Here is a 17,356-nt window from a genome sequence, read left to right as displayed (position 1 = left end):
ACGTTTTCTTTTTTCCTGGTTCTTTTTCTTTATTTCTGCTTGTCTTTTTCTTCTTACTGATTTCTTCATATCAAATATTATCTGTTCATACAAAAGTATCTACGCCGTCGCTGAGTGGGGTTAATGAACTGTGGGTTAATGCCGCTGTCCCAGTCAGAAACACCGCCGTCTTCATATTCCGACTTGATCATTTCGGCATATAGTCGTTTTGTGCGGTCTTTTATTTTATACTTCTCCGTTGTGATCTCTTGCCAATAATGTAAAGGTTCACCAGTCCTGTCTACGTCCTGCCGAATACACGTCCTCCACGTATGCGCTGGCCTTCCCGTTTTCTTTGGTTTATTAATTCTGAACTCCACAGCCGTTTTTAAGATACCCATGTGACACATCCCAGCGTTACGGGACACTGTCCCTACCCCGCAAATCAGTTCCTATTGAATCAAATCCCTGGCATACAACTGGAAAGTAATGTCCCCTTCAGTCAACAATTTTACAATCTATTTGCTAAAAATTTGGTGAAACAAGAATAAATTTGCATAGTAAAAATGGTTACATTGTGTCCTGTAACGCTGGAATGTGTCATGTGCTCACTTCTAATTATGTGACCATAGAAGTTGAGCCTAACTACATGGATTTTGATGTAGATTGTGTGGCCCCCCAGCGGCGTCGGCGCTGTTAGTGAATTGTCCTCGTTTTCATTATTCGTGGCTCCATTTGATCCTTCGTTCCTTCCTTCTGATTCACAGACCTGCGCTAAGCCCCCGGAGGGTGATGAGAATTTCGTTCTCGATGCTCCGCAGTGCATCCCTGTTTTATTTTCAATGAACATCGCTACTTCCATAGAGTATGTGATCACCGGTGTGATAGAGTTTCGAAACTACTAACCACCTTATAGGATGTTCCTTAAGGAATGTGCACAGAAGGTGAAAAGCTTTCTAGGTTATTTGAATTCTCCCCGATGTGGTGGCACCTTTTGCTCGTTATTTGCGCACAGAAGTACCTTAGAGTCGTGACCAGTGGTATTTACCTATCTTTACCATCTTCTCAGGGTCGGTATTATCAATAAATTCCGGATCCCTGTACATTAGTGTAGTTTTTTAACGTTGATTTCAAGCCCTATCGAATGCAACATCGGTTCTAGAATCGTCAGTAACTTTTCTATGTCGTCTACCTCATTGCAAATCAAGACCAGGAATGGAAGTTTGATGGTAGTAGCTTCGTGCGTTAGTTTCAGTTCCGGCATGAGTTTTTTTATTGTCATAAGCACATGATGCAGCATCAATAAGAAGAGTCGCGGGCAGCCTCACACCTCTCGTTTTTTGAATTATTGGAGTTTTATGTCCATACCACGGACAGAAGTTTTTTCATAAAGACACGCTGCGATGATTCGATTTACTAGTGCTTTTGAAGCACTCATTCCTGCTTCTGAAATGTCCAGCTTGTCAAACGCTTGTTTTAGGTCTAGCGCCTTTCCTCCACCTTTCATCGAATATTCTTAGCAGAACAAATATCTGGTTTGGGGCACTGCGTTAGTTTTGAAACGCCATTTGGTATGCTGGAATGAGATTAATTTCTTCTCTGAGACGATTTGCAAAATTTTTGAATAGACCGTATACTGTAACAGACTCGAGCATAGAGTGACGCACCTATAGTAATCGTCAGTACTCTACGCGTTGGAGATTTTCGGAATCGGTATTTGTCTCTGTCTACTTTTTTGGTACGGTATTTGGTCTGAACGCTTCTTTAACTTTTCACTGAATATCAGCAGTTTCATACAAAAATGTTCATTTACTCTATAAAAAGATTGCCCATCATTAATTTACTTTAACAAATTATTGTTTATAAGATGACACATGTTCGTCTTTCCCGAAATGTCCGCCTTTTCCCTACTATATATAATAAAATTATTGCAAATGTCAGCCACCCATAGACATATTTGGTAGTGGTTCAATTTATTTCAATGTTACAATAACATTTTTGACCATTCAAATCCTTCACTTCAACGTTACAACTTTATTTCCGTTTTAGCAGAGTTGTTCCACAAAAATTCATATCGTCCTGAGAAATGTAGGTTTTATTACCATGATCCTATTGCTTGCCAACATTTTAGCATGCACAACCCATAATGTATCACTTACTGATATAACAAGAGTTAAGCGGTAGACTCAGGTAGGTACCGCGCTCTATAATATGGCAAAACACTGATTTTCTTAACGTAAACCATACACAATAGGAAACCGGATATATTAATAGTCAACCAACTTTTTCGTTATCTTAGGTGATCTATCCCTGCGGTTACTACCGGCACTTACGTTGCTTCTAGATCGCGAACTCGATCGGCGTGTTCTCGAGCGTGATCTGCGTCGTTCCCGGGACACCGAGCGCGATCTTCGTCGATGGTAACGACTGCTTCCACCGCGCCCATAATCACGATAAGTTTTGCTTCCCCCGCGTCGCTCACGTCCTCTGTCACGATCACGATCCCGCGAACGAGAGCGTGATCGATATCGAGATCTGGTTGGTGCTGGAGGTGGCGCAGATGGCGGAGAACGTCTCCTGTAATGACGATCGTCGTAACGCCGACCGCTGCTGGAGGCAACAATGCTTCGTCCACCGGTGGCCGAAGAACGTGAACGGCTACGGCTTCGCGAACGCCTTTGTACGCTCCTAACGAGACTAGGAGACCGCGAGGTTTCCACCTGCGCAACTCGCCGGAGGACCGGCTTACGTTCGATAACTGCACTAGTACTGAAACTGGTTGAACTTGTCGCCGGTGGTGCCGCGGGAGGCTTTGGTGGAAGCGATGGCTCCTTGACCGGTGGCAAACGTGTATCCTTGTAATGCTCCTCCCCTGAACTGTCGGCGGATTTGGACGGGCTCTTATCGCTTTCAGGCGTGCCGTACTTGTGTCGCAGCTCACGTTGCCTAGAATTGAAAATACGCTCGTTCAAAGACCAGAAAGTGCTAGTTTCACAAGAAAATCCTACCTGCGCCTTAGTTTAAGCGCCAGCTCACGCATTTCATCTTCTCGTTCCTGCTGCTGCTGAATCTGACGTTCTACCTTTTCGATTTCTGCCTTTTTGTCTGCTTTAACTGGAAAAATTCGATCTATTAGTCAAAAGCATGTCCAGATGCGAATGTGTTGCTTACACTGCTTATTCAAGAGTATTTGCATTTTCCGTTTTAACCGATCTCTAGGATTAAGTGACTTGGGTGCACCACCTGCACCGGAACCACCATCGCCGCTCTGAAAACATACGTGAATGAATACGATTAGATGCAAAGTGGCCACAACTCAGCCGTGCCTGCCTATGTGCTATGAGTAACGTTTAATATGCACTTGTCGAATTACTTTTTCCAGCTTAAATTTACATTTTGCAAAGTTAAAATGTTGGTTTCAGTTGAAAAAAAAATGTTACAAAGCTCTCATTCGACCAGTGCTTTGGGAAACGCTTTCATGTAGGTACTACCGACTCGAGACTATCTAAATTCTATTCTAATTATGCCCAACATTTCCATAAACACGATTTCATGGCGATAATATTCAGAATCACTTGAAAATACAAATTCATGCTAAATCATTACTAGCAGCAGTATCAAGTATATATCAATAATTGCCACGAAACGGTGTTTTTCTGGGTACAAAACCTACGAAATGTTAGTCAATCCACTTCTAAAATTTTGAATGTTATTTCTACAAAATGCCTAATTCAGCTCAAACCTATCTCCCGAAAGACGCTTAAACCACGAACGTGCACTAAACACACGAAGTGACCAATAATCTTTGTGAATTGGAGCTTTTTGCTTTTTCGAATTTTGATCATGCCAACCAGTCTCACGAAAAAGGTCCACTACTGCAAAAAACCAACGATGGTAGCATAGGCAGTAGCAGTAGTAGCAGAAGTGAAGTTGAAGTTGAGTTTTGTTGTGGAAAATTATGATAGTTGAATTATTCTTACTGACTTTGGACTCGGGTGGGCCGATTGAGCTGCCAGCACCGGCGCTAGTGACCGATGCTGATTTACCAAACCTTGCCGACGACGAGGACGGTCCGTACGGAGCGCATTCCGGCTTTTCCTGCTTGAAGCTGAACGTTCCGGAATGTGAGCTTCCGCCGAATTTCTCCAATTGCGTTTGTGGCGCCCTGCAATACAGACATCGTTAGAAATGTGATGCGCGTGCTGATGGTAAAGACGATTATATTTTTTCAAAATTCAATGCAGATCTGGCAGCTTTCTTGATAACAAAATTTATTATTTAACAGCTAAACTGACAACACTGCATCGAATCACGGTAGGCCTAAAGGTAGATATGCAGGAGGAGACTAGAACTGAAAACGATTTACAGTCTGTGGACTCACATAGTGGAAAATTCCATCGCCGGCGGTGGTTGTTGCTCAGTTGGTCCCGCCTTTTTCGGTTCGTCATCTTCGGAACTGTCCGTGTTCAATTCACTGTCACTAGAACTTTGGTCATCGCGTTTCCGACCGTAATATCGTCGAATAGGAACTTCCGGTTCCGGTTCCACCAGTATAGGCACTTTAGTAGATGCTTCTTCTTTTACGACCGAAACGGCCGGTTCTATCGAGGTTGAAGGTGCAGCTAACTTTGGCGGCTCGACGGGGACAAAAACGGAAGCTTTTTCAGACGCTTCTGTTTTCACTGTGACTTTTCTATGAGAAAATGGAGGTGATGTTCGCTTTGGTTTCGTCGCAACTGGACTGGGACTACGAGAGGAATTAGAATCCGAACTGGAAGTTTTTCGCGAAGGTTTCCGAACTGGAGACGATGATGAGGATGATCTTGCCTTTCTATGGCGAGTTCCGTACTCTGGTGAACGACGGCCACCACGTCGGCCTCTTGAGTGTGATCTTGACCTGGACGATCGTGAAGTCGACCGTGAGTGTCGTCTGTACTTCGAATAGGTGCGCTTTCCTTTCGAGCGGCTTCGACTCCTTCGCCTCCGCCAGGATCGGGATCCACTTCGGCTTCTACTCCTGCTGCGATCGCTGTAGCTTCGAGACCTTCGCTGATATTGCGCCGGCATTTTTTGTACTTCCTGCTTAGAACTCATGCTCTTCAACTTCTCTAAATTTTGCTTTACTTTCTCCGCATATGAACCGCCTTTCGAGCTCCCGGCTTGACTGTCTTTGTTAAAGCTAATCGAAATCTTTGAGTGTGGCTGGAGTTCATCTTCACCACCGAATGAGGTAATATAGGTTATTTTCCCAGAATTGATAGGTGAAGGAGATCTCGAACTATCATTAGGATCATCGTAAGTCCTCGGAACTAATTCTTCCTTAGCAGCATAGCTTGGGGGGCTAGTTGGTCTGCCAGCAAACTTCCGTTCTCTTTGCGCCCTTCGTTCACGCCTACTTTTTCTTCCACTAAACATTATCTTCTCTTGTTCTTCTTCACGAGCCATGCGGATTGCTTCCGCTTCATCCGCATCCTTCGTCAAGTAGGAGTAGAAATCGTTGCTCTTCATTCCGTAATGCCGCCCACAAGCGTTCATCTCATGGGCCTGGGCATTTCCCACCTTATTGATGTCGATGGACACATCCATGTCCAAATCCGAGTCCGAGTCACTCTTCATGCACTCATCGTACTTGTTCGCGGCCGCAGACTGTTCGATTGCCGTGATGGTTTGTGTAAACGGAACCACGCCGGTTGGTTCCGTTTCTTCGTATGTGTAACCAATCGCTACTCCACCGCCGGCTTTCTTTTTCGATGAGGATGCTTTCTGTTCGGCTTCAACCTGTGCATTCACACCGAACTGCTCCTCCAGGAAAAGCTGATGCAGAAACTTTTCCTCGCTGATGCCTGCAAGGAATGAAACTTTAGAATTGGTTCGAACTGAATAAGGACATATTATAATCAATAGCGACATTGTGGTTAATATAAATTGCATAACTGATAAAGTGATCTGGCTTAACAATTTATAATAGGTATCATTACCCGACAACATCAAACAATCAAATTCAGTTGTAGATTATAGCAATTGTCGTGGGTTGGTATCTTAGTAGAATAATGCTTAGTGGATGTTGAGTGACTTGAGCATTGGTTTATTCTCAGGTCTGCTACAATATCACGATGAACCGCCATGAAACAGCCAGTCGCTCTGATGCACGTCAAATGCAAACAGGCACAAAAATAATTAGTTAAATTATGATAGCGTTTACTCAGTGACGACTATAGAAAAAATTCAAACGAGCAAAACAAGTCAACTTTAATAACAATCAACAACTCATCTAAATCTGTTGCAGACATAATGATCAAAACGTACGACGACCCTGCCAATTTCTGACTAAATATACCAACAAAAAGCAGCTTCAACATGAAAATCCATTCACAGATGCTATTCAGAAAGTTTTTATGTCTAGCTCCGTAATCGGCAAATTGGCACTAATTCACGCTGTGATATTACGTGGATTTTTGTTTCTTACAATTTGATCTGTCTATTAAAAATTGAATAAGCCCTAGACCAGAATCTACCCATCGACTTTATATTTCGGACATACCGCCATTTACCGACCAAATGATAAATCTAGCATACACCTCGGTCTACTGCCTCCTCGTCAACAGCACACAAACGACGCTATTCTGTAGCGAAGTCGATTGATTTTAGGTTGGCAAATGAGTGAACATGTGCAAATATATCACCTCTGTTTTCTAACTCCTATCTCTACCTGTACGTAGTGCCAGCTGGGGTACGGCAGCCAAAGTTGCGCACCTAGTGGTGCGCAACCTTGGTTGTCGTACGCAGACAGAGAAGGTGGAACACTCGCCGTGTGGTTTCCGGCTACCTAATCATGCAGTTCGGCGCCGGTTTTTCGGAGGGCATGACTGCGGGAGAGAGTTATTTTCTCTGCTGGCTTAGCACAGAGAGAGAGATTCTCAATCGGTCTGTTTACACAATATGCAGTTATGCCCTTTGGCGGTTGGAGCAGAATTGTACGGTTGGGCAAAAAATGAGCCACGGGACGTGATCCTGCCGTGAGAGTCAGCAAATCAGGAGCCTCTAAGACAAGGTCTAACTCCGTGCCGAAGACTGAATGGCTGGAGGGGTGAAAACATTCCAGTCGCGAACGGAGTGCTTTGGGCATCTTGCCCCTACTGTGCCATGCGGGGCTCTGGTACGGTCGATCTTTGTTGTCCCTTGCGTCTCGTGGGAACAATAAAGGAGTCCTGCCCAATTTCCCTTATGGGTTCTACGCCAAGTGGGTCTCCTTCAACGCTGCAACATTTCGCAATCCGAGATTTTCCGACTGGGAACTCTTGGAGGAGGAACTGGTGACGAAATTTCAAGGATTCGAACCGGCGATTGAGCCATCGATCGAGTTGGATGTGGCTGTAGATGTCACAACATCTTTTATTGCGGAAGCTTTTGAAGTGGCCTGCCCGCTAAAAACTATTAAACGACTAGAGGAACACCGTGGTGGAACTCTCATCTCGCGGAACTAAAAAAACGATGCAGGAGAGCCTGGAATAGACGTCGTAGGGATGGCGTGGAGTCTTTCAAGCAGGCCCAGAAAGCCTATGCAAAGGCTCTACGATCTTCAGCACGCACGAGCTGGCACAGGTTCTGCAGCAACGTTTCCAGTTTCGGCGAGGCAAGTCGACTTAATAAAATACTGTCAAAATCGAAAGATTATCAGGTTAATAACATTCGAAGTTCGAACGGTGAATACTGTTCGAATAACAATGAAATCCTGGAATGTCTCTTTTATAGTCACTTACCGGGCTGTGTGGAACCTGAAGTTCGAAACGATCCAGAAATCGTTTTAGGTGGCTTAGACTCATGGGTTTTTGCTCAGAGACTTGTCACAACTGAAGCGATTGAGTGGGCCGTGAACAGCTTCTCTCCATACAAATCTCCTGGAACAGATGGAACATACCCTATTCTACTGCAAAAAGGATTCAAGTACTTCAAACACATTCTGAGAAGGATGTTTGTGTGTAGTATTGCCATTGAGTACATCCCAACTCAATGGCGTGAAATAACCATTAAGTTTATTCCTAAAGGTGGACGCGCGACATACGAGCGAGCAAAAAGTTTTAGACCAATCAGTCTAACGTCTTTCTTGCTTAAATCACTTGAGTGGATTGTTGATCACGACATCCGCGAAACAAGCTTAGTGGAAGTTCCTCTGCATTCAGCACAACATGCTTATCAAAGTGGCAAGCCTATAACCACTTTATTACATGATGTGGTGGATAAAATTAAGGTTGCTTTTTCACAAAAGGAATCTTACTTAGGAACTTTTTTGAATATTGAAGGCGCGTTTGATAACGTATCTTTCGCTTCCATTTTGGAGGCTGCTCGTTATCATAATGTGCCTTCAATAATCATAAAGTGGATAGAACAAATGTTTAGTAACCGATTGCTTTTTTCGTCCTTACGGCAAGCAAGCATTTGGAAGCAAAGTGTTTGTGGATGTCCACAAAGTGGCGTTCTCTCGCCTCTTTTATGGAACCTTGTGGCGGATGGCCTACTGAGGAAACTCAATGGTCTAGGCTATCCGTCATATGGTTTTGCGGATGACTATCTCATCCTAGTAGTTGAAAAGTGCATAAGCACATTATTTGACTTAATGCAGCAGGCACTAGGCGTCGTGGAAACGTGGTGCCGAGAAACTGCACTTTCGGTAAATCCGAGCAAAACATCCATCGTCTTATTTTCAATACGTAGAAATACCAATGGAGCTCGCGCTCTGCGCTTTTACGATTCGGATGTTGATGTTGTGAATGAAGTGAAGTACGTTGGGGTTGATCTTCAAATCCAAGCTTGACTGGTCCACAAATATTGATTTCCGAATTTAAAAAGCGTGCATGGCCTTTGGACAATGTAGACGAGCAATTGGCAACTCTTGGGGACTTAAACCCAAATACATACGCTGGTTATACACGGTCGTTGTCAGACCAATACTGGTGTATGGTTGTCTTGTATGGTGGCGGAGAGGGGAAGTTGTGACTGTCCAGACAAAGCTAAACCATCTTCAAAGGATGTGTTTAATGGCAATGTCTGGTGCATTTACTACAACTCCTACTGCCGCCCTAGAAGCTATTTTCAATATTAAACCTCTACACTTCCACCTGAAGCAAGAGGCACTAATATGTGCTTATCGACTACACGCGATTGGCCTTTGGCAGTCTGTGGACGGTTCCACTGGTCATACTCGATTGTGGTCGCAAATTGTTGCTGAGGACAAGTTTGCCCTTGCTCCTAGCGATGTAACGCTCATGCGTACTTTCCCGTATAGGACTTTCTCAAGTGACTTTCCTCCTAGAGAGGATTGGATGTCAGGCTACATGGAAAGGAAAATTTCCGACTATGTGGTCTGTTATACCGATGGTTCCTTGTACGAAGGTCGCGCGGGTGCTGGTGTTTACTGCCGTGAGCTGGAATTGGAGGAATCTTATTCGTTGGGTAGTTATGCACTGTTTTTCAAGCTTAAATTTTATGATTGTGAGGAACGTGCTGCTCGAGCCAAAGATGCTGATACCTGATACCTGCTGGGAAGAACGGTATCCCAACTGAACTTCTGAAAGTGGGTAGTGAGCTGCTAAACTAAGTAATCCGCCGGATTATTGTCCGAATCTGGGTGGAAGAACAAATGCCAGAACTGTGATTAGATGGCCTCATTTGCCCTATTTTTTAAAAAGGACATCAACTCGTGTGCAAAAACAATCGAGGTATTACACTGCCCAATTCTGCCTATAAGCTATAAGGTGATATCCTATAAGGTGTTCTGTAGACTACGACTATTAGTGGAGTCTTTCATCGGCGACTATTAAGCTGGTTTTCGTGAGGGTCGTTCCATAACGGATCAGATGTTTACTCTGCGTCAGTTACTCGACAAGTTCCAGAAGTACGACTTACAGACTCATCATCTGTTTGTAGATTTTAGGGCGGCTCACGCTCAAACAAAATAAGCTGTCTAAAATATAGATTTCCGATGAAACTAGTTAAGGTACTTCGTGCGACACTGGATGGGTCGAAATCATGCGTCAGAATAGTGGGTGAGACCTTAACTGCTTTCGTGATGTTGTAGGGGCCGAAGCAAGGACATGCACTATCTAATCTGCTATTTATCATTACCCTGCAAGATGCAGTACGAAGAACAAACGGGGAAGGGAACGAAATTCCAAAATGCTTCTTGGTTTTGCGGATGATGTCAGTACCATCGGAATCAACCTTAGAGCAGTGTCATATACCTTTTTTTCCTTTCCTGTAGAGCCATATCACAACTGCGTCCATTTATAAGGACTATTGTTGTATGACCCATATTTGATTTGGTGCTAGTCAAATATCCTGTCACAATTAAGGTGTGAAGGACAATGGTTGACATAGCACACGATCCCAGTTAGGCACGACTCGTTTTATAAAGTCTAATACCCTGTCATGATCGCTTTGCCGAATTTCGTGGGGCTCTAATAATCCCTTTCCAAATATTGACATTCTTTGATTTATTAATACTCCACAGTTAAAGAGTTCAGCAGTTTCCATTTCAAATTGACAAAAACGACATTGAGCAGTGTCATTTTTCTCATTTTATTTAGGTAATATCTGCTCGAGCAGTGACCAGTAAACAGACCAGTAATTAGGTCTTTTTTACTAAGATTTAATAACATCCGGGCTTTTGCTGCACTTGGTCTTATGAATCTTTTTGCCTGTCTGGATGTATCCGTGGCGTTTCAATTTGATTCTACCATGGACGTTTCCCATGTTCTTATTTCGGTCCTTAGAGCACACTCCGGGACTCCACAAAATGGTTCCGGACCAATAAAATTTTATGCAGAACCTTCTCTATTTTCTGTCGGCTTGTTCGTTTCCTTCAATACCACAATGGCCGGGCACCCAGTTAAGTTACTTCGTTCCTACTGGCCAATGTTCTAAGAGAAAGAATGCATTCCCACACTAGCTTCGATTTACATGTAAAAGCTTTAAGCGCATTCAAAGCTACTTGGCTATCTGAAAATATGCAGATATTTGCAAATCTATACTTCCTATTTAAACAGATATTCGCACATTCAATAATGGCGTGAATTTGTGCTTGAAATACTGTTGGACTGTGGCCCATAGGTACAGCTTTACTGCTAGCAGGGCCAAAAACTCCAGCTCCAGTACTTTCACCCATCTTCGACCCATCGGTGTAAAACACAATAGAACCTGGACGCAAGCTAGGCCCACCAGACTCCCAAACATAGCGGCTTGATTTAACCACTTTGAAGGAAACGTCATAGTTTGTCTTGCTGTCATCCAATCTTCAATCGTAGTAACATCAGAGTTTAACCCAGAATCCTTAAGGATACTTAAATGTCCTGTCAGATTACCGTCTAAAATCTTGTTATATCGTTTGAATTGCAGAGCATTTTTTGCAGCCTGTTGCTTTACAAATTGATGTAATGGTAACATGTTAAGAAGGGCATCCAAAGCAACTGATGGTGTACTTTTCATTGCCCCAGTTATTGATATGCAGGCAAGCCTCTGCAGTTTACTTAGCTTTTGAGCGGTTACCTCATTAAGTTTGGGCCACCATACAAGTGAAGCGTATGTAATTTTTGGAAGAACTATTGCCAAATAGATCCAATGGACCGTTTTTGGTCGTAATCCCCATGTTTTCCCCACAGCTTTACTACACACCCATGGGGCATTTGTGCCCTAATCTAGATGAGAGTTCCAATTCAGTTTTATATCCAAAATAACACCAAGGTATTTAACTTCTTCCGCAAACTGAATTTGAACTCCATTCAGAGTGGGCCGTGTTAAATTTAGTTTGAGCCTTTGAGTAAAGGGTACTATAACAGTTTTGGAGGGATTTACATTTAAGCCCTCTGTTTTGCACCATTTTAAAATATCATATACCTTGGAAACATGTGACAACGATGAAACCGGAAATAAAACGACGAATTGCAGCCGCAAATCGAGCTTTCTGTAGATTGCGTAGCCGGTTTAAGTCCCGTAGTTTGCAAATTCGAACGAAACTGATGCTGTACAGAACACCAATTCTTCTGATTGATAACCTTCCAAAAATCTACCGGCTAACGATGACAGTTGATGGAAGATGACTTGGAAAAGCACTTCATAGACGACATTGAGAATAGTGATCATTCGATAGTTTTCACAATCTAGCTTTGTCTTTGTAGATCCGTACTTCCACTTCTTAGTTAGTCGTTTCGTAATCCAAATCTTGACCTACAAACAATTGAATAGGTGGTATAAATCTGAAGTGGATAAGCGATTATCTAAAAAATCGGGCGACCTGCCCGCCAGCAGATATAATTCGTCATATATGATATGAATGATAATAATATGAACGTTCCTAAAGACAAATAGAGTGCAAAATTACGCCAGAAATATACCATTGGATAGAATGATGGCCACATTTAAACATTATCGATAATTATATGTATTGAAATGTTGATAAAGATCGTATGCAGAGTTGGTATTTTCAGAAGCGTATCATTTTTTCCAGTTCTTCCAATGTTCGTTCTCCACAAAAAAACACATTTACTCTCTCACAAGAAGCTGATTATGTTTCAATTATTTATAACGGTAGTTTTTTACAATTTAGGACGGTAGAAGAAATAATAAAACAAAGAAATTGATAGAGTTCCAAACAGAACAGGAACAAGGCGTGAAGATGAAAGAACGGAAAATTAGGATAGGAAGGGTCATTCAAACCTGCAACTACTCCTTCTCAGGACCCGTGGCTCGCCGGTAGTGATACTCCACGGCGGACCGAACAAAGAAGAGATTCCACATCTTCCTTGTTAAGCGTTCGGCGTACCTCAAACTTCACCAACACCGCCAGACGAGAAGTTTTAATCCAACTTGTTTACTAACCGGAACGAAAAAACTATGCAGGTACTTGCTATGCTATTTACGATACGAGGTACCTACTGCACGTTGTAAAGAGCTAAATGACCCTTCAGGTTAAAGGCTCTATAATAAAAACCAAACCAAACCAAAAAGCACTACACAATGCGTTGTTCGTCCGTTAGTGTGTTAGCCGCGATTCTCAACGCATGTGGGGGAAGATTCCGTTCCTATGAAATAGACCAACCTCGTGCTTTCTTAACATTAAGGTCTTAACAAAAAGGTCAGGAACACTATCAATATTTTTTTGTTTCAATACATTATTCTACTATCCCCTACGTTAAGTGTCAAAAACTACCGTCATAAAGGTTTATTGACCTCATTGTCAAGACAAAAATACGAGGTTAATATATGACCATGTTTGCTTATGCTATTATTCAAGTCTTATTTGGTTTATTCCCGACACATGCTTGAGCGGGTTAACCGAAGGGCTTCTTTACGATGCTTAATTCTTGATGAGACATGAATTTTTGTAGTAGGTAGCACGACAGGAACAACGGAAACAACAAATACGACATTTTTATCACTAAAGCAGCATAAATTGACGAGCGAGAAAAAATAGAAAATTTTGCATGAGGCAGAACATAGCTTTCTCGACTACTCTGCGGGTTTATCCGTCATGAAAAAAAAATCCGTGCGATTTTTTTCTGAATTGTACAGAAAATTTCCTAGCATTTGCACACAAAACTTTTTGTTTTATAATTGATTCAAAAATTATGACTTTTTAAAATAAGCGATGGTCAATAAAATAGAAAACATTTCCTTAAGGTTTTTTGGAAAAATTTAGGACCTTGAATTTTTTAAATATTATTTTCCTGTATTTTTCTGCCTAACTTTAATGTGTTAAAAAATGCCTGTGTTAAGTTTAAAACATAGCAGAACTCAAAATAATGGGAATAATCTTTACTGTGAGATAACACGACAGGCAAAATCGGAAGTTCATAAAATCGAAACAATGCTGTGCCTATACTGGTCTTTACCAAAGAAAAAAAACCATTTCATACAGTCTGCTAAAATAAGAAATTATCCTTTGCAGAAAGCCCCTTTGTCGCACCACCATATGCAATCGAATTGTATAGAATAATGGACAAATCATGGATGCATAGTTACCCACCGAGGAACTCGTTCTGTGCAAGAACGCGATACCGCTCGTAGTTCATAGCTCGTTCTTCAACGTCCAGTACATCATCCTCGGCCGGCTGCTCAGGTTTGCTGGGTATCATCGGAATATAGTCCAGATGAGCCCGCACATCGAACCGATCAATCAGGTTGTCCTTGTGACCTTGCCATGGCATCCTGTTTGACCGCATGTCGGACACAAAAGATAGAAATAGAAGGAAAGAGATAACAAACCGAACCAATTAATCAACACAGTTCATTCAGCAATAATCATCCTTTGAACACAAATCCTTTCTTTTGGAACCGGCCTGTAAGAGGATGGACCCCTCTTAAGAACAGCACTTATAAGAGGGGATTTGTGTAAACGTAACAGGAAACAATAAGAATGGGTAATGTAGTAGAAGGGCAAGCAGGTTTTGAATTCTGCTTGTTTGCAATATCACTTGCATGATGGCTGGGTTGTCTGCAGCTGCCGCCACGCTCGGGTCCAGGTGGATCTTGCATTTGCGACCGTGAACTTGCAGGAACTGCGTCGGGTCAGCTTTCTGCAGGAAGTAGAAAACAAGCATTAAAGCAACAAACAAACGTTTATCCGCCTATGGCGCACATGCAGAAGAGATGCGTTGTTGAGCAGTCGGCGCTAGGGGTGAGAATAAACCAATAAAGAAATTGCAAATTTTAGGCCTAATAAATTTCATTGAAACTAAAGTAGAAACTATTCCTACGGAGATAGCATATTAAGCATTGTTATACTGTCAGTAAAAGGAGAAATAATTTGGAATTGTTGCCTTCTGAAAAATCAATTCCCGCACAATAGGTAATTAACCATATCCTTTAACTCACACAACGCTCTGCACTGCAACCACGCATCTCTTCACTAATCAATATGAGCCCACTGTGCAGCCGGCAGAATCCAAAACAAAAATGTAATGCAAAAAATAAACTGGTTCCGTCTACAAACGCACTATTCGCTCGTAAAAATCCTGTCGCCGCTCGGCCCGCTTCCGGTAGTCCACCAGCATGCCCCGGATCTTTTTCTCTTGCTTGCGTGCCTCATGCCACATTTTCATTGGTTATGGGTTGGGAAAAACTTTTCACGGGGCAGAATGCAAAACTTTGGCCGGTTAGTTGAATACACTAATTCGATTTAAAACTTCAATAACTTGCGGTTTTCATCTGCACACACTATAGCGTTGCAATTGCTTTCACTAGCTAACTTAGGAAAACTCCGTTTTGCAAATTTTTGCAATAAATTTATACAAAAATGGAAAAAACTTCAATCGAACGTCCGATCCGCAAAACCACACATCCATTTTTAAAACGTCCGGCTTCGGTTGCGTTCTACCAAGCCGAGCCGATGTTGACGTTTTCCTTCTCTACACGACTTCGGGTGTCATTCGTCGGCTCGTGCAGAAGAGATGCCAGCTTTTATCCACAGAGAAAACGAGCATAGCACAGTCACCCCACAATTGTGAATAACCCACAGTTATGAATCACGATCATGGTCGCGAAAACGCGTAAATACCGAAATTCGCGTAAAAATAGTCGTTTAAAAAACAAACCGCGAAATTCGCGTAAAAGCGACGTCAGTGTCAGTGTACTCGTTTAGTGGCGGAACCGCAAAATACTTCATAGTATAGTCGCGGACTTGGTCGCGAATTAGCAACTCTCGCAATGGGGTGGCAAGGGCCGATAGAGAAATGTGCAATCTATACTTATAAAAATGGATTTCTGTCTGTCTATCTGTCTGTCCCTATGTTCCTTATAGAATCGAAAACTACTGAACCGATCGGCGTGAAAATTTGCATGTAGGGGTTTTTGAAGCCAGGGAAGGTTCTCTCGATGGCAAAAGACCCTGAGTGGGGTGAGTCCATACAAATGAAATACAAATTTCCTCAAAACTCAAAAACTAATTAATCAAATGGAACCATATTTGGCATGTGGGTGTTTTTGGAGGCATAAATTTTTTCTATGATGAATTAAGACCCCTTACCTTTTTAGGAGGAGGGGCTCCCATACAAATGAAATACAAATTTCCTCATAACTCGAGAAGTAATCAAGCAAATAGAACCAAATTTGGCATGTGGTGGGTTTTGGAGGTAGCAATTTTTTTAATGATGATTTGAGACTCCTGTGGTAGGAGGATAGGGACTCTCATACAAATAAAACAGAAATTTTTGCGTAACTCAAAAACTAATCGAACTCGAGAAATTTTAGACTCTTTCATAAAACATTAGTCAATAACTAGACCACCAGACACTATCGATAGTAACATTAGATAATTCAGCGCGAGACGGCCACAGGCCGTGAGTGTTGCCGGCGACCTGCCGTCGGAAGCGCCGGCCACTGCGGTGGGCTCTAGGTTTATTTATTTACCTAGATCTACTGACCTCTATTACTTTCCTTCAGTTGGGTCACCCCTACGAAATGGTACTTTCGGCGAAAAGATTTTCCGTGAAATGGTACATCCCCGTAAGGATTTTCACGAAATGGTATTCTGAGAAACTCTATATTCCGCGTTATGGTCAACCGAGAGTTGGTGTTCGGCAAAATGGTATTCAGCGAATTGATTTGTAATGATGGCGAATATATAAATGCTACTCAAGATTGTGACAAAGGAGTAGAATCAATATATATAGAATGCCAGTGTCGCTGTTTTCCTACAGGACTCATTGTGGTAAACATGATGCTAACAATCTGTATCAAGTCTGTGCATCGGGAATTTCATTTTCAAAGTTGCGCATTGTTATTTATCTGTTCTTTATCTGTGCGCTGGTTGGTGCTGTCATCAGTGCGCTCTCCGCTGTGTTTTTATGCCAGTGAAATGGTTTTAAACGTTCTTTTTCTTTTCGTCCGGATGAATAGAATCCCAAAACTACGCCCATTTGCACCGATCACATTACTTGGCAGCCATTGTTGAAATTTTAAACTGGTTGTCAAAGATTGGTGAATCTCAGGCACACACACATTTGCATATATAATGTAAATACATAATCTGAACATGTGTGATGTTTACCACGCGCACTGCAGCGACACTGGCATTCTATATACAGCAAAGTTTCATTAATTGGGCGGTTCGTTAATTGGGTGTTCGCTGATTGGGTTGTGTGACAACTTGAATGTCAAAATTGTATCCAGCTTTTTACGAGCCATAATGGCGGACATGTTCGTAATATTTAAACAGCATTTTTGACATTTCCTTAAGGGTACCGCCAGAGTGCAAGCGACATGCGACGCGACGCGACATTTTTTGCTGTAGTTATACGCGCAGCCCTGTTTCGCCTGATGCAGGACTGTGCATTTAGCAACATGAGAGCGAAGTCGTGTCGCGTCGCTGTCGCGTGTACTCTGACCT

At 42.4% G+C, this 17,356-nt stretch overlaps 1 protein-coding gene across 1 annotated transcript; it reads right to left on the bottom strand.

Moving 5' to 3' along the window:
* Positions 1-2,010: 2,010 nt before the first annotated feature.
* On the bottom strand, positions 2,011-15,280 carry LOC128741503 (CLK4-associating serine/arginine rich protein). The gene is made up of 8 exons (XM_053837372.1): positions 14,967-15,280; positions 14,449-14,546; positions 13,997-14,178; positions 4,361-5,822; positions 3,964-4,144; positions 3,151-3,247; positions 2,988-3,093; positions 2,011-2,925 (listed from the first exon to the last, which is right to left on the bottom strand). Exons 1-8 carry the CDS (start codon positions 15,069-15,071, stop codon positions 2,247-2,249), a joined length of 2,910 nt encoding a protein of 969 aa, XP_053693347.1. The 5' UTR covers positions 15,072-15,280; the 3' UTR covers positions 2,011-2,246.
* Positions 15,281-17,356: the final 2,076 nt, after the last annotated feature.

Source organism: Sabethes cyaneus, chromosome 3 (assembly GCF_943734655.1).
Source record: "Sabethes cyaneus chromosome 3, idSabCyanKW18_F2, whole genome shotgun sequence".
In the NCBI taxonomy this organism is placed as follows: domain Eukaryota; kingdom Metazoa; phylum Arthropoda; class Insecta; order Diptera; family Culicidae; genus Sabethes; species Sabethes cyaneus.
Note: the sequence above shows the minus strand (reverse complement) of the source record. Positions and strands in the feature narration are given on the sequence as shown.